Source organism: Leptonychotes weddellii, chromosome 2 (assembly GCF_054177405.1).
Source record: "Leptonychotes weddellii isolate Sample4059 chromosome 2, ASM5417740v2, whole genome shotgun sequence".
Taxonomy (NCBI): Eukaryota; Metazoa; Chordata; class Mammalia; order Carnivora; family Phocidae; genus Leptonychotes; species Leptonychotes weddellii.
Genome location: NC_138370.1, coordinates 70874902 through 70901554, shown reverse-complemented (window position 1 = coordinate 70901554; position 26653 = coordinate 70874902). Strand labels below are relative to the sequence as shown.

Sequence of the window (26653 nt, the reverse complement as noted above, 5' to 3'; positions counted from 1 at the left end):
GCCCCACACTTTTCTGGTCATCTCTACATCTTCATTTGCCACCACCCTGACTTAAGTCACTACTGACTTTCTGTAGCAACCACCTAGTTGGATTTACCTGCTCCCAGTCTTGCCCCTCTAACCCATCCTCCCAAATGTAGCAAGTATCTTAAAAAATGTAAATCATCTCACTATGCAAACTCTGAAGATCAGATCTAAAATCCCTAAATTGATCCAACCTTTTCTCTGGCCTAAAACCCTTGACAATGCTACACTCAAGTCATGCGGAAACCTTTTCAGTTCCTCAAATATTCTACCCCTTCTCTCCTCCCCACCTTGGCTTGTTACTCCACCACCTCCTCACCTGATGAATTCCAACCCATTCATCAAGTCCCAACTGAAAATTCCCTTCTTCCAACCAGGGCCCTCCCTGAACTGGAGACCAGGTTATGTTTCTGGCTATACATCCGCTGTACTTCTATCATGGCTGGAAATGTCTTGTTGAATCTCCACTTCCTCACTAGAATAGAAACTAACTCCCGCTTACTGCTGTAGTCCTCACTTCCAATAAAAAGTCCAACATATCCTATGCATTTAAGAAACATTTGAAAGAATTAGTGAATTATTTAAATGAATTTGACCATAGAGGTACTCACTTGTTTACTTATTTCATTAACCTAATCCATTTTAGGAAACACTGTTCCACTTGTTAAAACTAACCTCCTTACCTGGGATTCAAGGCCCTTCAGAATCCTTCTACCTTCCTTATCAGTGCTCCCTATTCTAAACTTCCTGCATCTGAGCCATAAGGATATTATTCTCTCCACTGGAATGCAAGATTCTGGCCTCTTATCTGTCCAAAATGTAACCACCCATCAGGGCCCAGCTTAAATTCAACCTCCTCCCTGGAACCCACTCTGCCTCTCCAGCTAACTAGCACTAATTTCTCCCTCCTCTGAACACTGCCAAAAGCACTGAAAATCTGTACTAGTCATTTTGCATTTAGCGTTCACGGTCTTCATGTTTTACCCTTGTGTTTTTCATATATTAACCACTGTTTTCTCCCTGGATTTTCCCGAGTTAAGCGTATAGTCAGAACTGAGCTCTGGCCACAGGGAAAGAAGCAGGAGAAAATAAGAGTAGATTTCCAGATTGATTTAAAAAAGTAGATCAAAGAGAAGAAGAACAAAAGATTCCCCCAGACCGGGTAGAAAGAAGAGTAAGGGTAGAGAGGCATTAAGCCAAGAGACATCAGTGCATCCCAGAGAGAGTGTTTCTCCACCAGCTTCAGGGTAGAAGCCTGGGAAGGAAGCAAGACCTCTGAGAGGTGTGGGGACTGGAAGCAACAGGCATCTGCAGGATGCTTACTGCACAGAGCTTCAGGGAGACAATAAGACTCCAGAAATCTGTCTGTAAGATGTGTCTGAGCAAATAAGGACATGAACATCATAAATACACTTCGCCTCAGTTCAGCAAGAAGGAAGCAGAATAACTCCTGGGACTTTCAGGCATAGCATGGGAGTATCTGAGAGATTTGTGAGACCTAAAAAAAGTCATACAGACTCTTTTGGAATGAAGGACATCTTAGTGACAATCATATGCAAAAACAACTAGAACAGTGGATCCCTCATGAACAAATGATTCAAGGACAGATGGCTCATTTCCCAACATCCTGGCACTATTTACATGCTCTAGAATTTAGACAACCTGGAAATCAATGCTACTAGACTATCTGCTTCTTGATGGCAGAAATTTCATAAAATTTCCTTTTAGTTTCTCCTCACACAGTGGTGTCTTTTACCAGAAAGGCAAATGAATAACTGAATAAATTGTGTTCCCTGGAAGGAAATTTCAGTTCTCTAATTAGAGTCTCCAGGAGGAATATATTACTAAGCCAACTCAGTACTGCTCTGAAGTCTAGGTCACTGCACACTGAACATGGGAACTCAGGGAAAAGACTACCTCATCCCATGGTGGAAAGAAAAGGCTATGTGAGCACAGAGAAGGTCCCGTGATTACTCTATGGAACAGGGACTGGTGAATGGGTATCTGGGGGCCACACATCTCACCTTATCATGATTGTGCCTTCATTATGGATGGTAGCCCGTGGAGCATTTTGCAGTGATGGCCATTTCAAGTAGGCCTCAGAGTTCCTACTTTTCTCACACACACCAGAGGAAGTGGACCAAGTGTTTTTACTGAATGTACTCTTTCTATACTGTTGGTAACGTATGAGTTTCCATCAGCTTACTAAAGGTTTTTATTTAGGTATCTAAGTGCAGAGATAAAAGAAAAGGGGAAAAAAGTAGGATTTTTGTTGGAATGTATTAGTGCTTAAGTTTAAATGATCTTAGAAAAATTTTTAAAAATAAATCCTGAGAAAGTATGAACAGGTTGTAATAGTTTTATACTCCCCTACAAAAATAGCATATATTTGTACAGTAACCGCATGAAAAATCCTAAGGTATGAAATAATAGGATAATAAAACCTTGACTAGAAAGCAATGCCATTTTTGGAAGTCACTAGTAAGGTACACATTTTAAACATGTTCGTTTCCTTTTTATTGGCCCCCAAATAGTTCGCAATTGTAATAAGATAATAACTATGGTTTTGTCTTACTCTTTGTTCATCGCCAGCTGCAACTTTTTGTCATGCAAAAACAATCTGAAAATCGTTAATCACTTATCCAGGAATTTAAAAATGTCACTATTTCCAGATAAAATACATCAGTGAGGAAATCTCTGACTTAACATTTCATAAAAAGATAGAAAAGGAAAGAGAATCTACAGTGAAACCTGTGACTAAATCATTATAATTTGTGCAAAATCACTTTTATAATGAAAACGGTTGGCCACTGGGTTCAGGGAAGCATCCTTTTTCAACTGGGGGTGGGGGTGGTGGGGGGGGAGTCTGAGGTGGAAGAGCTAGTACTCGTAAGCATCCCCACTGCAGCGAAACACCGTCAGGGCTGCCATTCAGACTTGCACCTTGGATTCACGTTCCTATTTGGATTCAGCCTCTCCTTTCCTCTCATGCTTCCTGATCTCAGCTTTTTGTAGTTTTATAGATCTAGCAATATCCAGGTCTTTAGTGGGTTTTCCCTGGATACTTTCCGGATCTGTGTTTTTAATCAAACAACTTGGAGGAAGGCTGAGGCGAGGGAGAGGGCTGCTCCCAGTGACCAGGTCAGTGAGGCCAATGAAACAGCAAAGACCATTCATTCACATCTACAAGAGCAGTTCTGGGCTGAGCCCTCGAGCAGTACAACTGGGTTCCCCATCCTTCCCTCCTGGGTTACCAGAATTTATATCTGCAATTCCCAATAATGGTCATTCCATTTGGTTTGCAATTCAGCTTTGCCCCCTGGTTGCAGATTCTGACACCTCCTAAAACCTAACTCAGTGCCTCTCACAAGATTATCTGTTGCCAGCTCAGCCTTCTGACCACTGTCCAGCCTTCTAGATATTGGGCAACATCTGATACCCCATCAAAGCTCCAGTTGTGACTGAGTATGCCCCCAGACTGGGTCAGACTAATCAGGCTAGGATGCAATAGAGTTTCCAAATCTGTGGATCTCACAAAGCCAGGAGAGACAGCTAATATGATGAAGATGTTTAAAAGCTCTTGAGAGGTTAGATGGCTGGGTCAAAAGCAACAGAATGAGATTTAATAGCCTTGAGTCTGGGTTCCAAATACCATCTCATAAATACAGATGATGGAAAAAATGGCTTGACTATTTTATGTGAAAAGACTTGGGTGTTTTTGTTGATCTTAAGTTCAGTGTGATGTGACTTAGCTGCTCTAAAAGCTAATCCTCTTGTAGGTTGCATTAATAGGATTGTGTCCAAATCACACAAGGCAACAATCTCAGCAGACTCACCTTCAACTAGTCAGGCCACAGCTGACTACTCAGTTGTGACTTCCATTCTCCAAGAGGGTCATTAACAACCACAGACAAATCAGGCGAAGCAGACCAGGACAGAGAAGTATGAGCTCTCCACTGCATAGGGAATTGTTGGGACAACTGTCTAGCCAGAGCAGTGGCTCTATATCAGCTAAAACTCTTGATTCAACAACAAAAAAAAACTTAGCTGGTTTAGGCAAAGAGGGGGTCATGAATCCTAATGATATAGACAGGGCTGCCATTCAGATGAGACACATAGGTATGGCACAGCTAATTGTTTATCTCTAGCATCTGCTCTGATTCATTGGTTCCCATAGAGTAGCAGCTTTAAATATTTTGAATATCACCCCTAGAAACAGGAGTGCCTCATAGAATCCAAGGGTAGGAATATAGCTGGGCTTTGGGAAGGGCTAGAGCCAGGAAATGGAATGTCACTGGGAAGGCTGGTAGTATTGGCTCTCTACTCCTCCCCTCTGCTTCATTATTCTTTGTCTGTGTGAGACAGCTTTCTCCAATTCCTACTCTACTTGCCCAAAACTGGCTGCCTCTTGATCCCAGCTCCAAGTTCCCAATAGAAGGGATTCTGTTTGGTGTAGCATGGGTTCAAGTACCTACCCCTGTCCCTGTCAATGTGGCCAAGTGGACGGAGTCCATTAGACAAACATGGCAGCTAGAAACTCGCCCTTATGAATTGAGATGGAGATGATCAATGAATCATTCTGTGGCAGGCAAATACCCAAAATGTTTGGTATCAGTTTCTTAACTTTCTCTGATGTCACATGCCCCTTTGAAAAGTTGAAGAAACTTATGTTTTCCTCTACATAAAAACACCCATAATTTTGTTTATGTTTGCAGGAAGTTCCTAGAACCTTGGGATATATCCATAGATACCAAAATAAGAAACCCTGGCCCAGAGAGTGAAATACTGAGAGGAGAAAATATGAATATATGCCTTCAAACAGATGAAGAATTGTTGGAGAAGGGGATTAAAATATGTAAATGTATGTATAATAAGAAGACTAGAATGCTATAAAAAAAGGAAAATATGGTTCTCTTTGGGGATAGTATAATGGATAATTCTTACTTTTTTGTGTGTTTCCCAATTATCCTACCAAGAACATATATGGTTAGTTTTATAATCAGATCAAGCATTTTTTAAAAAGAAAAATAATGAAATTTTCAAATGCTTCAGGCAGAGTTTAGAATAATGGATGAAATTAACAAGAACACAGATTTTTACTCAGTGGTACTGATTGTCTTGGGAATAATCACCATGTCCCTAAATCTATCCTTGCTTTCCTATTCTCAAAACAAGCCAGTTGTGTTAAAACAAGTCATAGTATGTCTGCTTAGAATCACACAATGGCTCCCCAGCTCCCTCAGAGCAAGAGCCACAGTTCCTGCATTTGCCTACAAGGCTCCATATGACCTATCCCATGTTATGTCTCCCACTTCATCTCCTACAACTGTCTCAGCTTATTCTGGTTCTTCTATTCCTCAAATTCCATCACCTCCTTAAGTCTCTGCAAATGACATGCTCTCAGTAAGACCCACCCTATTTTTAAACTGCATTCCCTCTATCCCCTCATTACTGTTACTCTCCATGCCCCTTACCCTACTCACTTTCTTTTTCTCATAAGTTTGATCACCTTTTTTTTTTTTTTAAGATTTTATTTATTTATTTTGAGAGAGAGAGAATGAGAGAGAACACATGAAAGGGGATAGGGTCAGAGGGCAAAGCAGACTCCCTGCCGAGCAGGGAGCCCGATGCGGGACTCGATCCAGGGACTCCAGGATCATGACCTGAGCCGAAGGCAGTCGCTTAACCAACTGAGCCACCCAGGCGCCCAGTTTGATCACCTTCTAACATACTATGTCAATTACTATATGTTCTTGTTTATCATCTAATTCTCCTCTATGAATGTAAGCTCCAAGAAGGCAGTGGATTTTGTCTTTTTAAAATTTTTTTGTTTGGTTTTTCAATCCTAAGCACCCAGAACAGTGCCCCGCTAATAGTGGACACTCAGTAGACATTTGTTGAAGGAAAGGAAGGAGGAAAGGAGGGGGGAAAAGACTTGAAGTGGTCACGCAGAGACAAAGCGGTTCTCTCACAGAAGGAATTCCTGAAATAAGAGAGAAGTTTGACTTGGAAACTTGAAAGTTTCCTTACAAATCTTAAGTTTCTACATGATAGGATTCTTCTCTTCTTCCACCATAACCCAGATTTTTACTGACTTAGATTTATTACTTGCCAAATTTCTCAGACAGGAAGCATTTGGTTACAAGGAAGAGAAACCACCCAGGTTATATTAAATAAAAAGGGAAGTTTTATTTTTATGCATGGACTCTCGAGGATTCCAAGGGCAAGAACTCCAGGGTGGCCCCTTGAGAGGCTGGAACCAGGATTGTCTCTTTGCCTTTCTAGTACTTCATCTCTCTTTCCCTCAGGGACATCTCATTTCTCCTAAATGGAGAGCTGCAAGACCTCCCAGCTCCAGTGCCCATCACTGACTAATTAGAGTTTCTGTCTCAAATCCAGATTCTTCAAGAGTGCATCTGATTGGTTTGGCACAACTTATCAGTTGTTTTCCCATATGTCAAATGATACCACCAGCTGTCACCAAAGACAACAGCATTAGAGAGTTGCAACCATGACCAAAAGAAGCCACCGCAGTGGGCTTGGGAAGGGAGGTGGTTCTCAGAGAAGAAGCACATGAGCTGAACAGGCAAATTGACTAGCATGCCAAGGCACCACCCCACTGGAATCTAACTGCATTAACATTCTGAACAATCTAATTTCATTTCCCCAGCAATTTCCTGTCTGGAAGAGGTTACTGATTTCTTTGAAGCTAAAATAGGCACATCCCTCACTTATAAAAATAATAAACAGCTTTTTGAGAAACTTCTGAGGAAATTTTTTTACCACCTGGAAAAGCACAGTGAGAGGGTTCATCTCCCAGAATAGAGCAGCAGAGACTTTACCCTGAAACAGACCTTCAACCTGTGGCAAATTTCCACACCAAGATCACAGATGTATATATCATTTTTTAATAATAAATAAGCTTTTTAAATTGAAGTATAACATAAAAAAAGAAATGTACACCAATCGCATTCAGCTTGGTGAATTCCTAAAGGGAGACACACTCAATGTAACGAGCAACCAGATCAAGAAATCAACATTACCACCCTACCCGAAGCAATTTCTCCCCTGCCCCAAAGCATAGCAAAGGTAACCATTCTCCTGACTTTCCACAGATTAGCTTTGCTTAAGGTTAAGTGTTTGGCCCTTTTTTCCTACTGAGTTGCCTATCTTGTTTTTGTTGTGTTGCTTTGTTTTTTTAAGCAACTTTATGGAGGTATAATTGATATGCAGTAAAGTGCACATATTTAAAGTGTACGATTTGATAAATTTGTACACCACAATCAAAATAGTGCACATATCCATTCCTCCCAATCCCAGCTAACCAGTGATTCTCTTTTTGTCATTATCAATTCATTTGTATTTTCTTGAATTTTTTATAAATGGAATCATACAGTATGTCCTTATTTCTGCCTGGATTCTTTCACTCAGCATAATTTTAAGATTCATCCACATTATTACACTCCTAGTTCATTCTTTTTTATTGCTGAGTAGTCAGTATCCCACTGTATGGATATGCCACACTTGGTTGATAGAACCTGTTAATGGGCATTGGACTTCTTTCCAGTTTGGTGCTATTTAAAATAAAGCTAGTAAGAACATTTTTGGACAAGTCCTTGAATTAACATATCTTTTCATTTATGTTGGCTAGATGTGTAGGAGTGGAATGTCTGGGTCCTGTGTTATGTGTATGTTTAACATAAAAAACTACCAAAATGCCTTCCATTTTATACTCTCACAAGCAGTGCATGAGCGTTTCAGTTGCTCAGTCTCTCACTAACACTTGATGTGATCAATCTTTTTAATTTTAGACATTCTCATAGGTGTATAGTGATATCTCATTTTATTTTAATTTGCATTTCCCTAATGATTAAAGATTGTGAGCATATCTTTTTTTTTTTTTAAGATTTTATTTATTTGACAGAGAGAGAGACAGCGAGAGAGGGAACACAAGCTGGGGGAGTGGGAGAGGGAGAAGCAGGCTTCCCGCTGAGCAGGAAGCCCAATGCAGGGCTTGATCCCAGAACCCTGGGATCATGACCTGAGCCAAAGGCAGATGCTTAACGAGTGAGCCACCCAGGCGCCCCTAACTTTGTTCTTTTTCTAAGTTGTTTCAGCTATTCTAGGTTCTTTGCATTTCCAAATGGATTTTAGAATTAGCTTATCAATTTTGCAAACATGCAAACAAAAACCTTGCCAAAGTATTGATTGTGTTGGATTTATAGATCAATCTGGAGAAAAACTGACAATAATATCATCTTGTGATTCATGAACTCAGTTTATCTTACTTAGATCTTTAATTTCTCCCACCAATGTTGGGTCTTTAATCTATGGGTTTACAGTTGCAACAAATTTGGATAACTTTCGCCCATTATCTGTTCAGATATTTTTCTGTGCCTCTCCCCTCCTTTGGAAACTCCAATTCCATGTACCTTATTAGCCCAGTAGAAGTAGTCACATTTTTAATGATGCTCTGTTTATTATTTTTAATTTTTTTCTCTGTGTTTCATCCTGCTATGTGTTCAAATTCACTAATCTTCTGTAATGTTTAATATGTTGTTAATTGCATGCAGTTTATTTTTCCTGTTATTGTATTTTTCATCTCCAGAAGATTTATTTACATCTTTGCAATATCTTCCATGTCTCTGCTTAATATGATGTCATCTTTCTAGCTTCCTGAGCATATAGGATACAGTTATAATAGTTATAATAACATCTAATTTTATCAACTAATTTTATCATCTGTGTCTTTTCTGGGTTGGCTTCAGTTGATTTTTCTCCTCGTTTTAGGTCATATTTACCTGCTTATTTGTAATTTCTGATTGGATGTCAAATACTGCAAATTATATCTTGTTGGATGTTGGATATTTTTGTTTACCTATAAATATACTGAGCTCTTATTTGGGACATAGTTAAGTTACTTGTAAACAGTTTGATCCGAAGAGTCTTGCCATTAAGTTTTCTTAGGCAAGACCACAGCAGCATTTAGTCTAGGGCTAATTTTGCCCCACTATATTTTTTAAGATTTTATTTATTTATTTAGTTATTTATATAGAGAGCGAGTGAGCAGAGGGAGGGGCAGAAGGAGAGGGAGAAAGAATCTCTAGCAGGGCTCTATCTCATGACCCTGAGATCGTGACCTGAGCCAAAATCTAGAGTTAGACGCTTAACCGACTGAAGCACCCAGGTGTCCCTTTGCCCCACTATTGAGACAAAAATCCTGCAGAGTACTCTACAGCACCCTGTGAATTTTGATGTTTTTCACTCTGGCTGGAAGAATGGGAACTATTCCTACCCTGTGTAATGCCCTGGTGATTTTTGCCTGTAATCCTTTTTTTTTTTTTTTTTTTAAAGATCTTATTTATTTATTTGCGAGAGAGAGAATAGGAGACAGAGAGCACGAGAGGGAGGAGGGTCAGAGGGAGAAGCAGGCTCCCCGCCGAGGAGGGAGCCCGATGCGGGACTTGATCCCGGGACTCCAGGATCATGACCCGAGCCGAAGGCAGTCGCTTAACCCACTGAGCCACCCAGGCGCCCGATTTTTTTTTTTTTAAAGATTTTATTTATTTATTTGACACAGAGAGACACAGCGAGAGCAGGAACATAAGCAGGGCGAGTGGGAGAGGGAGAAGCAGCCTTCCCGCTGAGCAGGGAGCCAGATGCAGGGCTCTATCCCAGGACCCTGGGATCATGACCTGAGCCAAAGGCAGACACTTAACAACTGAGCCACCCAGGCGCCCCAAACATGATTTTGATGAAGAGATATTCTCAGTTTTAATTTGTCCAATATATAACTTTTTAAATTTTAGGATTAGTGCTTTCTGTTTCTGTTGACTCTTTCCAAAATCAAAAAGATAGTTTGGTATGTTTTTGTTTAGAAAAGTTCTAGTTTTGGGCGCCTGGGTGGCTCAGTTGGTTAAGCGACTGCCTTCGGCTCAGGTCATGATCCCGGGGTCCTGGGATCGAGTCCCACGTCAGGCTCCCGGCTCAGCGGGGAGCCTGCTTCTCCCTCTGACCCTCTCCTCTCTCATGCTGTTTCTCTCTCGCTCGCTCTCTAATAAAATAAATAAATAAAATCTTTAAAAAAAAAAAAAGAAAAGTTCTAGTTTTTTCACTTTAATATTTTTAAAGATTTATTTATTTACTTTAGAGAGAGAGAGAGCATGAGTGGGAGGGGCAGAGGGAGAGGGAGAGAGAATTTCAAGCAGGCTCTGCATTGAGGGGAGTGCCCAAGGGGAAGCTCAACCCCAGGATCCTGAGATCATGACCTGAGCTGAAACCAAGAGTCAGACACTTACCTACTTAACTGACTGCACCACTTTTTCACTTTAATTTTTAAATCTACAAATCATCTGGCACTGATTTTTGTGTATGTTGTAAGATAGAAGCCAAGATTTCCTTTTTTTTCTTATGAATGTCCAGCTGACCCAAGACCACCTACTGAAAAGTCTGTCATTTCCCCACTGTACTGTACTGCCAACTTTGTCCTCAATTTAATGACTATATATGTATTGGTCTGTTTCTTGGTTCTTTGTACATATAGTTTTTATCTCAGTCTGATAAATAGCACTGGTCTGAGGCAGTCATTTCATAATTTTCAATGTAAAAAAACCTGAGTCGGGACACCTGGCTGGCTCAGTTGGTAGAGCACGTGACTCTGGATCTCAGGGTTGTGAGTTTGAGCCCCACATAGGCATGGAGCCTATTTAAAATAAAAAAAGAGGAAGAAAACTGAGTTTTCTTAAGTATATATAACATTGACTTAGAATATTATTGCTCATCCAAAATATAATTTGAACTCACAAAGTGTGAAAAGGTAATTATTATATTAAATAACTCTAATACCATTATATAAATGTTTTTATGTTACAATAACATAGGTATTTTGGTTACAAAATGAATACTCTCTTTTAGCCCAGTTAATAACCTACATTTTGAAGTACTAAGTTAGAAATAGAATTATGCAATTCAGGCAATCTTATCATAATCTGTTTAATTTTTCATGGCCCCTAATAATTATAATTGAAATATTCTAAAAACAAACAATATTTTATTCCTTTGTCAAAAGATCATTTTCTCAAAAAAAAAAAGATCATTTTCTCATTATATCTGTGTAAATCTTATTCCAAGGATATTTTCATTCCAAGATTATTTAAACAGAACTTCCTTAGAAATGCTTAGATGTATGAAAATTTCAATTTGTAAAGTACAAGTTTAAGTTATTTGTTAATTAAAAAATATTACATGTCTTTTTTTTAACTTGAAATAAAAATTTCTTATTACAAAAGTAATGCATTTTTGTTATGGAGAAAAGGTCAAACATATATAAGATAAATGGATAAGATCAAATATATATAAGATAAATAAGATAAATTTTTTTCTTTAAAAGAAAAAATCCCAGGCGCCTGGGTGGCTCAGTCGTTACGCCTCTGCCTTCGGCTCAGGTCATGTTGGGATCGAGCTCCACGTTGGGCTCCCTGCTCGGCGGGAAGCCTGCTTCTCCCTCTCCCACTCCCCCTGCTTGTGTTCCCTATCTTGCTGTGTCTCTCTCTGTCAAATAAATAAATAAATCTTTAAAAAAAGAAAAAGAAAAAAAGGAAAAAAATCCCACCTTTAGGTAATGATACCAAGTATGGTTTGTCACTTTTTGGAGTCTGGTTATTCAGGAGACAATTTCTACCTGTCTTAGTCCATTTGGACTGCTATAACAAAAATACCTTAAACTGGGTGCTTATAAATAACAGAAATTCAAAAATTTATTTCTCACAGTCCTGGAGGCTGGGAGTCCAACATTTTAAGTACCAGCAGATTCAGTGTCTAGCAAGGGCCCTATTTCTGGTTCATAGATGTTGCCTTCTGGCTGTGTCCTCACATGGTGGAAGGGGGTAAGGGAGCTTTTTCTGGCTTTTTAATAAAGTTACTAATCCCAATCATGAGGGCTCTGCTCTTATGACCTAATCACCTCCCTAAAGCCCTATCTCCTAATACCATCACCTTGAGTGCTAGGATTTTTATATGTGAATTTTATGGCACATAAAAATTCAGACCATAGCACTTCACCTTGATGCCAACACCATTTCTTGTTACCATGGCAGCAGTAAGCAAACACCTGGGTCACTCAGCCTCCTGATCAAAGCCCTTTACTTCATCCAGTCATTAACTCATTCAACAAGTATGTGTTCTGTGCCTATGATATGCCAGGGACCCTGCTAGGTGGAAGGGGTACAAATAAACTGAATAAACAAAAGAGACATGGTCCTTTCCCTCCATAGAGTCCATTGTCTAGTAAGAGAAGTAAATACCAATAAAATAACCTCAGAAACAGATGTAAAATGACAACTATGATACATATTTTTTTTTTTAAGATTTTATTTATTTATTTGAGACAGAGAGAATGAGAGACAGAGAGCATGAGAGGGAGGAGGGTCAGAGGGAGAAGCAGACTCCCTGCCGAGCAGGGAGCCCGATGCGGGACTCGATCCCAGGACTCCAGGATCATGACCTGAGCCGAAGGCAGTCGCTTAACCAACTGAGCCACCCAGGCGCCCGATGATACATATTCTGAAAGCGAGGATAATAAATAGCATGGTAAGAGGGTAGAATAGGGAATGTAACTCAACCAAAGTATGCGGAAAAGTTTTCCTGTGGGAGAAATGGGTGACCTGAAATCTGAAGGGTGGGCAAGAATTAACCAGTCCCATTAAAACTAAATGAAAGTCACAGAAGTGGGATGGCAGCATGCCAGGCACAGGAAGAGCAAGAACATAGGCCTTGTAGTAGGAAGGGAGAAGCGTGTGTTTGCAGAATTGGAAGAAAGCTGAGTGACTTAGCACAGGAGATAGGAGAATGGCACAAGATGAGGCTGGATACCTGTGGAGGGGAGAGGCCATGCACATCTGTAGGCCGTATTAAGGATTTAGGGTTTTATCCTAGGATCAATGGGCAGCCATTGAAGTGATCATATTTGTGTTTTATAATGATTACTCTGGCTGAAAAGTGGAGAATCTACTGATCAGGGGTAATAAAATGTAGACACATGAAGAATATAACCAAAAATCCAAGTGAGAGATGAAGTAGCTTCAGAAAGAGTGGTAATACAAAGAAATAAATTAACTAATTAAAAAAAAAAAAGAGTGGTAGTACAGACATGGGTGAGATAGGAAATGATTCCATAGGCAAGCTCCTCTACATTTGGTCATGGGCTGGTGATGGAAGATGAGAGAAGATGTAAAGAATGACTCCAAGAGAAAAGGAAGGAATCAGAAGGGGACTAGATTGGGTGAGAACTGGGAGATCAGGATTTTGATTTTGTTCATGTTGTGGAGCCAAGTGGCATATAAAGAAGGCAGTTAGATTTACAGGATGGTCTTTCAGAAGAGAGAACTCAGCTAGGATAGAAATTAGTGAAGTGTCTGTGTGGAGATAAAGTCACAGATGCCACCACACAGGAGAAAGCACAGAATGAGAAGAGAGGTAGCTGGACTTTAGAATGCCAAGGGCGAGTAGAAGAGCCTGCAAAGAGATCTGAGATGGAGCAAGGAGACAGGAAGGTTCAAAGCTGTGGGGTCTCAGAGAACAGGGGTACTGAGTTTTTAGGAAGGAGTGATCAAGAAATATGAAGACTGAAAATTCTGGTCTGATTTAGTGATGTGGGGGTCATTGGTGACCTTGGAAAGTACAAGAGAGAAACTGGAATGGTCACCAGAATGAAAGCAGGTTGAAAAATGATGGAAGATGAACTAGAGATAGAAATTATAGCAATACTTAAGAGAGGTCTGGCTGTGAGAGAAGAGAGAAGAGCTGGTACCTAAAAAGAAATATAAGATGTAGAGGGTTTTTCACATCATTTTGTTTTAACAGAAGAGATGTATGTTTAAAACATGATGGATAATTTAACTCAGTTTTCAATTAAAACTGAAGAGAACTGTAATCTATTGCCTCTAATCCTTTTGTCAACTACAATGCAGCCAATTTTCATTTTAATTATATGGTAGTTTATTCAGAAGAATAGTGCTAACATTAGGGAAGAATTAAATAATCTGCAATTGCATGTTCTCAGCAATTTCATATAAGATTCCCCTCACAATAGCTATTTTAAAAGGTATTATAGTAATGGTTCACTCCATTTTAAGAAGTGTAGTGTGTGTGTGTGTGTGTGTGTGTGTGTGTGTTAATGTGCACCCAATCAGATCATGATGGCATAAAGCAAAATTTGACGAACTATGGCCCTTTTGCCAAATCTGGCTCACCATTTGCTTTTGTAAATAAAGTTTTATTGGAATACATACATACACAAATGGCAATAGAAAGGACTACATTGAGAGTATTTAGATAAAGAAAGAAGAGATCATTTATAGGGTGAGGTTCTTGAGAAGGTGCACTGGAATGAAATCCAAAGCATAAGTGGATGGATTGGCCTCTTGTAGGAAGAAAGTGATGTTTTCTATTTGCCATAGGAAGAAGGGAGAGTAGGAGGAATGAAGACAGTATGTAGGTTTGCATATCTGATGGCTATAGGTTAAAGGAGTTTACATCTGAGCACTTTGGCATTCTGGTGATGCTGTAAAAAAGATCTTCAGTTGACGGGGATGGTGGGGAGTTGGAAATCTGAGAAGTCTGAGAAGGTTTAAGAGTTATTGCAAGCATTATTTATAATAGCCAAAGAGTAGAAACAATCCAAATGCCCATCAATTGATAAATGGATAAGAAAAATGTGGCATATCTATACAATGGAATATTATTTAACAATAGGAATGAAGTACTGATATACGCTACAACATGGATAAACCTGGAAAACATTATGCTAATTGAAAGAAACCAGTCACAAAAGGCCACTTAATGTATAATTCCATTTATACAAATGTCCAAAAGAGGCAAAAAAAAAGATTAAGTGGTTGTTAGGGGTAGGGGGAAGGGGAGAATGGGGAGTGACTGCTAATGGGAATTTCTTTGCTAATGGGGCTTCTTTGGGGGGCAATGAAATATTCTGAAATTAAATAGTAGTGAGGTTGAAGAGTTTTGTAAGTATACTAAAAATCACTGAATTGTGCACTTGAAAGATGTGAATTTTATGGTATGTGAATTATAGCTCAATAAAGTTATTTTTTTTTAAAGACAAGTTATTGCAGAGGGTAGGCTAGTGCACTGTCCAGATAAAGGAATTGGGACCACCAGGTAGCAGGGACATCCATAAAGCTAATGAGACTTCAGCGCAGGTCTCCCCTGAGGGTAGGGAGCTGCTGGGAGAGATGGAGAGTCCTAGCTGGGAGGGGAAGCCAGGAAACACTCAGGAAGCATATTTGTGTAAGGATTCTGGTAAATCATCGTAGAGACCTCAAAAGAAAGGCGCCTGTATCTCCATGGCTCCAGTAAATATGTTTGTCATTTATGTCTTCATTCTAAACACATATTCATCCTAATTCTATACTTGTAATTGTATATTCTTTTCCTTCAAAAGGACTCTCCAAACTGTATAAGATTTAGGGCCCAGAAAACTAAGACCTATCCTCCTTAGAAAGTTGAGGATCTATTCGAGGTCTTTGAACATGAATTTATGGTGATGCCACTTATCCTGTTGGGTGATTCCCTCCAACAGCACTTGGTTGCTTGGGTGCAGAAGAAAGTAGACTTGGGCTCGTCCAGAATTGGGTTTTGTGAGTTGGGACCATGTCATTAAAAATACAGACCACGGAATTTAAACTGGACAAGGGGGAAGCAGAGAAAGGAGAGGTCTGATGGATCATGAGAAGGCAAAGTGTTAATAGGCTAGAAAAGCTGTTAAGAAGATTACATAGGAAGATATTAAAAGATCAAGTTAGAGGACATGTGGTTAAAGGAGGATGCTGGAGGTGAATGATAAAGTCCATAGCGGTGATTGTTCGAGGTGATTTGAACCACAGGAAATGATATGATCATTTGCTCTAAGAAAAAGTTTCAACTGTAATCTGCAAGCATCTGTGCAACCTGTCCCTTGCCTGTAACCTCACCCAGTCCAATGTCCCTCTCACTTGCATCACTGCTGCCTTCATTCAGGTCCTCAGGAGCTCCTTCTACACTGAGGACTTGTACACCTAGTAGTTCCTCTGTCTGGAATACTCTCTGCTGCTTTGCCAGGCTAACTCCACTCAACCTGAGGATCTCCGTTTAAAGTCTTTTCCTCAGGGAAGTCTATCCCAACCTATCCATTCTTCTCCCAGGGATATATCTTCCTGTTATATGCCCAGATAAAACTCTCTATTTTTCTTTCACACCATTTCATACCACATATGACTATATTGTAGAAGTTACGGGGCTAATTATCTGTAAAATGTGTTTCTCCAGGATAGAGGAGTGCAAGAATAGGTCTGGCTTTCCTCCCTATCCTATCCCAGGTCCTCAGGGACTTGCACATACTAGGATATTCTATAAGTATTTGTTGTATGAATGAAATTTAAGATTCTTATGTGTGATAGCTTTTTCCAGCATACATTTTAATGTATAAAGATATAAAATGTGATTTAACAGATAATCTAAAAATGGCATATGTTAAAATAATGCAAATATCCTTTCTAAAATACACACATGAAGATGTATCTATCTTCAACCTCTCCTCAACCCTTATTTGATCTCTTGAAATACAAATCTAAAACAACACAGTTGAAGATAGGGAAAATACTTAAAGATTTCTTCAAGTATTCTTCTGTCTCATAGAAATGAGATAACTGAATCCCTTATTTGAAATAAAGAAAGGATTACTGGAACTTCCAAAAGCTAAATAGTACAAGATATATTACAATTTTCCATTAAAAAGACTTTATAACAGGAGCGGAGATAGTGATAAATTTTCTAAAGCCAACAGTGAACTAATCTTATGAATGTTAATTATAAATACTCAATGTATATACACACTTCCTATGGGAGAAGTGGAAAACAAATTCAATGATTTATTTTCCTTTGGACTTGTGACAAAATCTGCATTCACACACTTAAAAAGAATTGCTCTGGTTTATTAGCTGCTGTAAAAATGACAATCACTGCTGTTCTAAAAAGCCTTAAAATTTAAGAAAAACAAGTCCCCTCGCTTGTTCTTTCCCTCTGCCCTGGTCAAGGTTGTCCCTTTTATCTTTTCATAAAACAAGTCTTGGGATTCTCCTCTCTTCACAACATCTTACAAATCTCCATCTAAATGCCTCTTTAAGGAAGACTTACCTCTCACCCCATCTGAGTCCACCCCAGTTATTCTTTCATTTTACTATATTTGTTTCCCTCAGGGCACAACATTTATCACAATCTGTACTTCGGTTGACCCTTTGTTTACGATCCTATGCCACCACAGGAATGTCACCTCCCTGAGTGCAGGGATCTTTGTCACCATCCCAGCACCTAATTCCCTACTGAAATTGTACATTTTCAAACTGAGAGGAATTCCCGAATATGAAAGTCGTGTTAATAAGCAAATGCCCATGTTAACTTATCTCCTAATATTTTTAGCAGTTTTATCTGATTATTTACATTACCTTCTGAAAATTGTTTTGGGGCTTTGTTTTTCATAAATAAATTGGAAAAGATATTTCTATTACAGGACAATGGTAAGCTAGAAACCAGGTGTCATAATTGTAAAACACACACAAGTAGGCAAATAGAACTAGGACATCCAGTGGGTCTCCCTGTTCTAGACCAACATTCCAAGGGTAGATTTTAAACAACGTCAAGTGGAAGAACCTGGCCACAAACGGAGGGAGTGTGAGACTTTAAAATGTCCCACACAAAGACTCAGTCAAATGCTTTGGCCACACTAAGCGCTCCCACCACTTTGGCAGGCCTGCTCCGGGGACCAGCCCAAGCCAGCGCGGGTGGGTCCCCCCCACCGTCCTCCCCACCAGGCCAGTCGTCACGGCGTGCTCCCCTCTCCCCCTCCCGGTCCCGGCCCTTAAGTCTCCCCGGCCTGGATCCGCGGGGTCGCGGTCTCCCTCCGGGCTGTTTTGATTGCAGGCTGTCAAGTACAGAAAACCCCCCAAACTCCTGATCTTGTGTGCACTACAAACAGAGCCAACATGGCAAACCACAAACTGACACTCGAACATTCCTCGCTCCTCCACGGGCCCGAGCCCCGGCGGCCCTAGCCTCGCCCGGCCTTCCCCTGCTAGATGCCGGCTGGGGGCTCCGGCCGCCGCTGCCGCAGGGCGGCTGAGGACCCCGTTCCAGCTTCCGGAACTACAGATCCCAGGGTGCCTCTCGGACTCCCTCTCCCTCCCTCTCTCGCTCCCTCCCTCCGCCCGCTCCCTCCGCCCCCGGCCCTTGTTGTTTTGGCTGGAAGCGCTCCGGCGGAGTTTCAGAGAAAGTCTGGGCAGAAACCGGAGCCGGCCCGAACGTGGGAAGGGGAGGAGGAAAGGAAGAGGGAACCGGGAGGCCGGGCCGCTCTCAACCTGCCGCGCGCCCCGCGGTGGGGGAGGCGGCGCGGGAGGAACGTGAGGGGACGGGACAGTGGGGTCGGTCCCCGGAGCCGAGCAACCGAGTGCCTCGTTCGTCCGCCGCTCCCCGCCCTCTCCGGCGGCTGCGAGAGCGGACCCACCCTCCGGCGGGACTTGCGCCCTGCCCAGCACCCGCCGCCCAGCGACGCTCCGCGTTTCGCCGCCACCCCAGCGGCTCCCTGCGTGGCCCAGGACCTGCCCTGCGCCCGCACGAGACCCTCGCGGTTCCCCTTTTTCTTCTGTCCGCCCCCCGCCGTTTCCCGGGCGCCGCGGGGAAGTGACCCACCCTCTCCCGAGGAAGGGGAAGGAGAGGATCGCGCCCGGCGCCCCGAAACCGACGGGCGAGCCGGGGTGGGCGCCGCGCGCGGGGGCATTGTGTGAGTGTGTGTGTGTGTGTGTGAGAGAGAGACAGAGGGAGAGTGTGTGCGCGCGCGTGCAACGTAGTGTCTGTTTCGGAAAGCGCCTGGGGAGGTCCTGTTCCTAGGGGGCGGAGCGCAGGGGACGGAGGCTCGGCTCCGGGCAGGGGCAGAGTTTTCGCTGAGCCCGAGCGCTGCTGAGGCGGCCGGCGGGACGGCGCGCCTGGCGGCTAGGCGGGCGCACTGAAAGGCCCGGGCGCCCTCGGCCCGGCAGCTGCCCCTGCCCCGAGGTGTCGGCCTTGGCGACGCTGCCCGCTTCTGTTCACGTCCGCGGACCCGTGCGGGAGACGGCCGGACGCGCACACCCAGTGCGCAGCGGAGCCCGCGCGTCCCGTCTGTCCCGGCTGCGCCTCGGGAGAGCCAGGCTCTGGCTGCTGCGCCGCCGGCAGGCGTCGGCTGTGTCGGGAGCGCGCCCGCCCGCCCCTCCGCTGTCCGGCCGGGAGCCGGAGAGGCGCGCACCATGAGCGGCGGCGAAGTGGTCTGCTCGGGATGGCTCCGCAAGTCCCCCCCGGAGAAGAAGTTGAAGCGTTATGTAAGTAGAGCCTCGGTCGCCTCTCCTTGGGCCTCCCCGCCCGCACCGCTGTCCTGACCGCGCGCGGGGCTGGTTCTTCAACTTAGTCCTCCATCTCTTTCTCCTCGGCCCCTTCCGCGGCAGGCTCGGGACCGAGGCTGTAAGCTCACGCCCTGGCCTCCCTCCACTTTGCCGGCTAACTTTCTTCCTCCAGTTTCCAGACGGCCTGCTTTGCGGGCCTCATCGGCCCGTGGGAGGGCCTGGGATTTCCACCTAATGCCTGCTGCATGTTTTTATTACTCCTTGTAGCAGAGGTGGGGGGGGAGCATTTTTCTTTCTTTATGTTTGCATTTAATCATCATGGGGGTGCTGTATACTGAATTTCTCGCAACCGAAAAACCGCTGAGGTTTTAGAACTCAGCAGCCCTCTCTGTGGTCCGTGCTGTCTCGTCTTTCCCCGCCCTCCCCCCTTCCCCGAGGTGCGGGGAAACTGTGGACTGTGGACCTGAGAAGTTGGTATTAGAAACCAGCATCTCAAATCCGTGCAAAAGAGAAAGAAAAGTTGCTACGCGCCCTGCCGTTTGCTTAGCAGGGTTCGCATTTTCGCGGTTTTGAATCAAGGGACGGTGGAGTTTGGCCCGAGAGCCTTGGCAGTTCGCTGCGAGAGGAGGGCGCTGGGGGGAGCCTGGCGGCTGGTGTCTGGGCGCCTTGGACGCGCTGTCAAGCCTCGCAGGAGGGGGGACAGCTGAGGCCAGTAGGATTTCTGTGTGTTGCGGTCCTTTCCCAGGCCACCAGGGTTACTTAAATGGCATTGGTGTAATTGATACAAGATGCTGATTATGTGTTAAACCATTTTAGCTGTTAAGAAAAATATTCCTTGAAAGAACCAATCTCACTTTGGTGGACATCTATGTCCTCTTCAGGGATCTAGAATCTTATCCCTTCTCACCCATTGGTTCTTTTGTCGCTGCCCTCTGCAAAGGAAAGAAATGACACGTTTGTCCCGGCGTATGGAGCCAATGTTTTTCTACTAAAATGTGTTTTCAGAAGCAAAATGTATGCCTCCTTAAATATAAATTTACTGTAAGAGGCCGGCACTTCCAATGGAACATGCTTCTTGTTGAAGGATATCTACACCCAGTATTAGAACCCAAATTAATCTTATTAGTCACTGCTTGGATAGTGAAGTGCAGTATTTAACTTCACCGACTCACCAGTGAGTTTCTGGTTCACTTTCTGCCGAGCATTTGTTATAGACAAGTAATTATCGTTTAAAAACTTGATGCCACGCATCCTAAGAAACTTCTCCAGAAATGTGAACCCTTCCAGATCCCGTCTCTTGACTTAATCAGAGTTTCCTGAATGTTCTGGTGAAGATGCTAACTTTATTCCAACATTTGTGGGACGCCGTGTTCATTTAGTTCTTTAGTTTTAAAAAGAAGGTTGTATGTGTGTGAGAAGAGGGAGTAGAGAGATAGGTGTGTTTGTTTTGAGAGGCACAGTTTAGGAAACACAGAGACCTAAGGAGGAGACTAAAGGACAGTACATTTGCCTAAATAGGTAGTGATTATAGAGACTTAATGCATTCTTTCACATCGTTGGTTTATGGCTCTCTCAAAAGATGCCTACCACTGGACTAGGCACCATAAGATTAGAAAATACAGTAGGAAATAAGCCCTGCCTAGTGAGCTTGCAATTTAATGTAATATAATTTAGGAAGAACATCAGCCAAAAAGATTGTCTTAGCAAGGACAAAGAAAATGAAAAGTCCAAATAAAAATATCTGTATTATTTCATTCGATCATTACAACAGTTTTATGAGGTACATATTATTTCTGTTTTATAGATGAGAAAAAGAGTTTCTGTAACCGGAATGTGCCACAGACAGGATTTGAACCTAGAGCTGCCTAACTGGGCTATCAAAGGTTAATGACTCATCTAGTTCATTTCAAGTGGAGCTCAGACTAAGTCATCTTTAAAGCTCCTTTCAGTTTATAACTTTCTAGGAGTCTATGAATATTAGTTGAGAATGCAAGGAAGAAGCGAGTTGGGGATAAGCTGTGTAGTGCTAAAGAAACATAAGACCCTTCAAGCAGCTTTCTGAGTCTTTCGAGAAATGACACAAGAATATGTGAAAAAGTCAGCCAACAACATACAGTGGTTTCAGATTGTGTGCCCAAGCTGACTGTTATTTATTTTTTTTAATAGATGTTTTGAGGAACAAGCTCAATGTCGTCTGAAACCATGGGGATACTTTAGAGAGGGAGCGGTCTCCCTAAATTGTTTTCAACAGGGGAAGAATATGCCTAACAGCTTGGGGGAGGTGGGGTTTTCTTGCCTGGCTGAGCACTCGTGTTTTCTTTATACACGGATATGGCCCAGGAAGACAGTGTGCAGGTGGCTACCAGAATTTAAGGGGTCCCAGAGGATGACTAGAGTGTTGTAAGTTAAAATGAGGCCTGTCTTTTAGTTTAGCTGTCAAGTTGGTTGCCCAGAAGTTTTTGACATTTCCAGATTATTGATCTTTAGGCTTTGGTATCCAGTTCAGATTGTTTTTGCTAAAGCAGCTTTGACCCTCAAAGACATACATATATTCATGCATTTCCGATTTTTGTTTTCTTTTCATGTAAAATCTTTATGAAAATAAAGGGTAAAAGGAAACATTGTTGGCCATCCAGTAGACAAAATGTTGCTTGATAATAGTTTTTAATGAATGGATTTGCTGTAAAAATTTATCTTGGATGAGTGGTACTGTAATTGTTAAACGAGACATCAGGAGTTTGAACACTGATTCTTTCGGGGGCATTTGGCCCATGGGATTTTAACAGTTGTCTCGCTGTTTACAGTATTTATAGGGTAGTCCAAATGTCGATTAAGATGATACTTAAGGGCTTTTACATGACAAAAAATTTGTTTTAGTTTTTATCTTTAAAGTCATCTTTTGTTATGGCTCCTGTGCATTCCATTTACAACTCCATTTTATGTTTACTGTTTCATAGTCAACTCACACAGCATTGTTTTCTTTGCACACTAGTGTGTTCCTCTGGTCTGAAAGCTTTTCTTAAATTTCCTAGAGAGACTGAAAGGAACATCAAAAAAAGAAAGCCTGGAGAAGTGTGTGGATTTCCTAGCCTTTTCATCTCTTTTTGCTTTTTTCTATATCTCTTTGCAAAAGGGTAAGAACCTCTTCTAATATATTTCATCCTCTGAATTTTTTGAAGTCTACTTCAAGTGGAGGTGACAATGTCCATGCTTTCTTTCAATTTTGCTAGTGCTGTGTTTTGTTTTTTGTCCTGTGTTGTATATTAAACAGCTGCTTTTTTACTTTAAGGACCTGAGTGGAAACATACAGATCACCGTCACTAGGGTTACAGAAAACAAGTAAACTCTTGGTAGTATGCACTTAACAGTGGTGTTCAGATTTTTAAAGAGTTATTTAAAGACAAGTCAGCCTTTTGGAATAATGGTAGGATTTTCATCAGGACTTGAAATTTCAGCCAAGATAAAATGTAAGTCTGAAAACAAAGGATTGATTCAAGCCAGCTGGCTATCGCCGTATCTCTGCAGGAGGAGCTTCCCTATGGCCTGCCTCAAGTCTGGACACCAAGTTTGGGCTCCTCCATGGCCCAGCTGTCAGCATTGGGCAGGTGTGCAGTCTCAGCAGGAGAACCTGCTTCTGAGGCCAGACCAAGGTGGCCTGTGAGCTGCCAGCCAGCCTGGGAGTAAGACCTCGGCCAGTTCGCGGGTGTGTAATCTGCACCCAGCTTGGGCTCCACTCTTCAGCTGTCAGTTAATAGGATCGTTCTTGTCCGGACTTCCAGAACATGCCCCTGGTTTTGGAAATGGGCCTAGAAACAGAAGTAGCCTCTTCCTCTGGGTGGGCACCTGACCTCTTCCATGGAGGAGAGGGGCACAGGCAGCCAGAATTAGCATGCCCTTGTTCGAGGACAGCCCAGGATCTGTGCTAAGCATTAGGTCGCTGCTCAGTAGGGTCACTACAGCAAATGGGACTGTGATGTCTGTAAGCTTTTCCTGTACTTTTTTTTTTTTGCAATTACCAGTAGCAGTCAAGGGACTCTGAAGCTTTTGCTTACAGTGACTGAAGGAGCATAATTATTGTATCAAAGGAGTTTTTTTCTTGAAAACTTCAGGATAGTAAACGTCCGTTCAAATTCTTAATGTTTTCTTTTTACCTTTTCTCATGTGGTAGGAACACTGTTTCTGTTACCAAAGATCATCAACTACCAGTTCCATTAAGCCTTCGTGATAGGTAATGATAGTTAATTCTTTCATTGTGCCTGGACTTAATGATGAGTACAAAACTCTCCATGTAAAACTTGCTGAATTCCTAAATCTGATTGTTGTCTTTCGGGATTTAAAATTATCATTGGGAAGTTGTATCAGTTTGGAAGGTAGTTTTAGAATTCTGATGTTTTGAAAAATTGGTTTTGAATTTTCTAAAAAGACCATCTTTGAACAAAATACAATAATATGACAAGAGTTATACCTGGATAATCTGGTTGACAGCTGAATTGGTTATTTCAGTGTGTTGTGCGATTATTAAGTCTTTAAAAATTAGGAAAATAAAATGACAAAGCACTTTTTATGACTAAATTTCATATATATATATATATATATTTTTTTTTCTTAAGTTTATTTTCAGTAATCTCTGCACCCACCTTAGGGCTCCAGCTCATGACCCTGAGATCAGGAGTCGCATGCTCTTCCAACTGAGCCAGCATGTGCCCCAATAGAATTCCATATTTTGTAGTCAACATAAAAAATATGTAGATAAGGTCTTGATAATTTGCAGATTGAGGAATTTTAAGAGGTGGTAGATTCAAAACATTGAGTGCCATCACTCCTAATTTTCTCACAGAAACTAACACAGGAGAAGGGACATCACAGCAGGTAGACTACTTTATTTTTGAAGGATTTGGAGTAAATTGTACTACTGTGGAAGGGACCCTGGACTGAGTGTCAGGACCCAGGATTGGACTTGACTTTACCATGGTCCAGGTGATACTTTGACCATTCTGACCCTCCGTTTCCTGATCTGTAAAATGGGGGAGGGGCATGCAGATCTAGATTCTAAACTCTCTTGTGGCTTAACATTCCTTAGATATTTCCTTGGAAGTGGGAGGCAGAGGGGGGAGCTTCTCAGTAGGCCTCTTTTTTGGGAAAGAAATTTTAATTTCTTGCTCATCTTAAATAGTTTAGTGAATATATGAGGAACTGCTTAAGCAGAGGTTCTTTGGGGACCCTCCAGCGTTTGCCTTAACAGAACACAGGTGCACTGAGTACAGGGTTGTGGAGTTGCTGCTCCGGGGTGTCACGGTGTCATGGTGTCCCCAGCACCCAGAGCTGTGCCTGGCTCAGAATAGAAGTGCAACAAATATCTGTTGACTGAACAAATCAACTGGTATTTCTGGAGCTTTTGTAATGTGTCATGTATGGAATACAATGGAGGGAAAGGCCCACTCCCTGCCCTCAAGGAGTTTCTGATCTATCTGTGAAGACAAGCTGTAAATGCACTGACATTTATTTTTTTTATTTTTTTATTTTTTTAAAGATTTTATTTATTTATTTGACACAGAGAGAGACAGCGAGAGAGGGAACACAAGCAGGGGGAGTGGGAAAGGGAGAAGCAGGCTTCCCGCGGAGCAGGGAGCCCGATGTGGGGCTCGATCCCAGGACCCTGAGATCATGACCTGAGCCGAAGGCAGTCGCTTAACCAACTGAGCCACCCATGCGCCCCAATGCACTGACATTTAAATCATTTTACAAGACATATGTTATAAGGCCGTATATGATTACTTGCCAGATGAATGATTCAGACAATAATTGCTTAAGAGTTCAGACTGAGAGGGGAATGGAAGGGGGCTGCCAGGGAAGGATTCACAAATGACTTTTCAGGCTTTGTTCTTGGAAGAACTGAGGTCCTGCTGGCAGAAATAGCAAATCCTAAGGGAAGCCTGGTTTTAGAGGAAGAACAAAGACTGTGTGTTGAGTTTAGACATCCTAGTGAAGAGAACAGCCTCAGAACACCTCAGTTTCAAGCATGGAGTATGGCTGTCAGCTCTAAAGTCTAGTTTGAGAAGTTTCTGTGTCTGCCATGACCTAATGCTCCTGATGGGATCCTGACCACAAGTGAATTTTATGTGTCAGACAAGAAACAAACAAACAAAACAACTCGTTTGGTCACCTGAACTTATTAAAATTCCAAGGGACATGTGTTATTTAAGAATTTCTTTATGTCTGTTTTGAGCTAAATAATTCATTCTGGCAAGCATTTAGTTTACAACAGAGAGGGAGCATGTTCTGGTGGGAGGGAGAATAAAAGAGCCTTTGATTCCTTTGCTCCTGAGTTCCAGCAGGAGGGCCCGCACTGCCTTGGGCTAGTGTCTTATTTTGGACTTTGGAAGCCATCTTAGCCCAGCTGTGTGAGGCCAGCTAGGGCTGGAGGAAAGAGAATAACGCCATTGGGTCTCATTAAACCCCCTCTGACTGTTGATGGAGGAGTTTCTCTCATTTCACATTCCTCAAATTAACATGGTGGCTGATTTCCACCAAGTTAGAGCTTTATCTGAATTTGCCATTTGAACTTTGGCTTGAAGTCGCAACATTTCTGTGACTCCTTTTATCCCAGTCTGTGGATTTGAGTACAGGAAACTTATCAAGTCACAGGTCTCTTTATTCTCCCCTCTTTGGCTATAAGCACAAATAAAATTAGCATTCTTTTCTTCTTTAGATTACTCCTGGGGAAAAGTGGTTCTTTGTACAGTGGATTTCCACATCCATTAAATAAGTAGCCTCTTCCAGTTGCCAAGTAGATGCCTGGGGAGTCTTAACTGAATAGTAGGTGGCAGTTGAGGCCTGTGGAAGTACTGGGAAAAGTCACTTTAGTCACTTTGACCGTCCCCGGCTTATATGTGTAAGCCCCTTAAATAATACAAGAATGCCTTAACTGGAAAAGAGAATCTTTTATATTTTCAGCAGTTCTTTTATTCATAGGCGCAAAACTCTCCCTAACTGAAGAGAATAATTCTCCTTGCTGAATGCATATGAAGTAGGACCTAACAGCTTTCGACTCTCTTGCAGCCTGCTTTGTGAAAAATAGTTAACGCTCTGCACCAAAATGCATGTTTGGTTGTTATCTCTGTTACATTAGCTCTTGAAGCGTTCTGATTACAACTTGTAGCTGCCAAGCCCTGTCCTGCAGTATTATCTGGAACAAAAATTTTCCATGTGGT

General features: G+C 42.2%; 1 protein-coding gene across 5 annotated transcripts in view; it reads left to right on the top strand.

Moving 5' to 3' along the window:
* The first annotated feature begins 18363 nt into the window (after window positions 1-18363).
* The window catches only part of GAB1 (GRB2 associated binding protein 1), a 125203-nt gene continuing 116913 nt past the window's right edge, over window positions 18364-26653 (top strand). For 2 of the 5 annotated variants that reach the window (XM_006734924.3, XM_031029852.2), the window contains exon 1: window positions 18367-19421. In XM_006734924.3, coding sequence (XP_006734987.1) covers window positions 19350-19421 — 72 coding nt within the window. In that variant the 5' untranslated portion in view covers window positions 18367-19349. Of the gene's footprint in view, window positions 19422-26653 lie in introns of all 5 variants that reach the window. The other 3 variants (XM_031029851.2, XM_031029854.2, XM_006734925.3) reach the window with 3 other exon arrangements.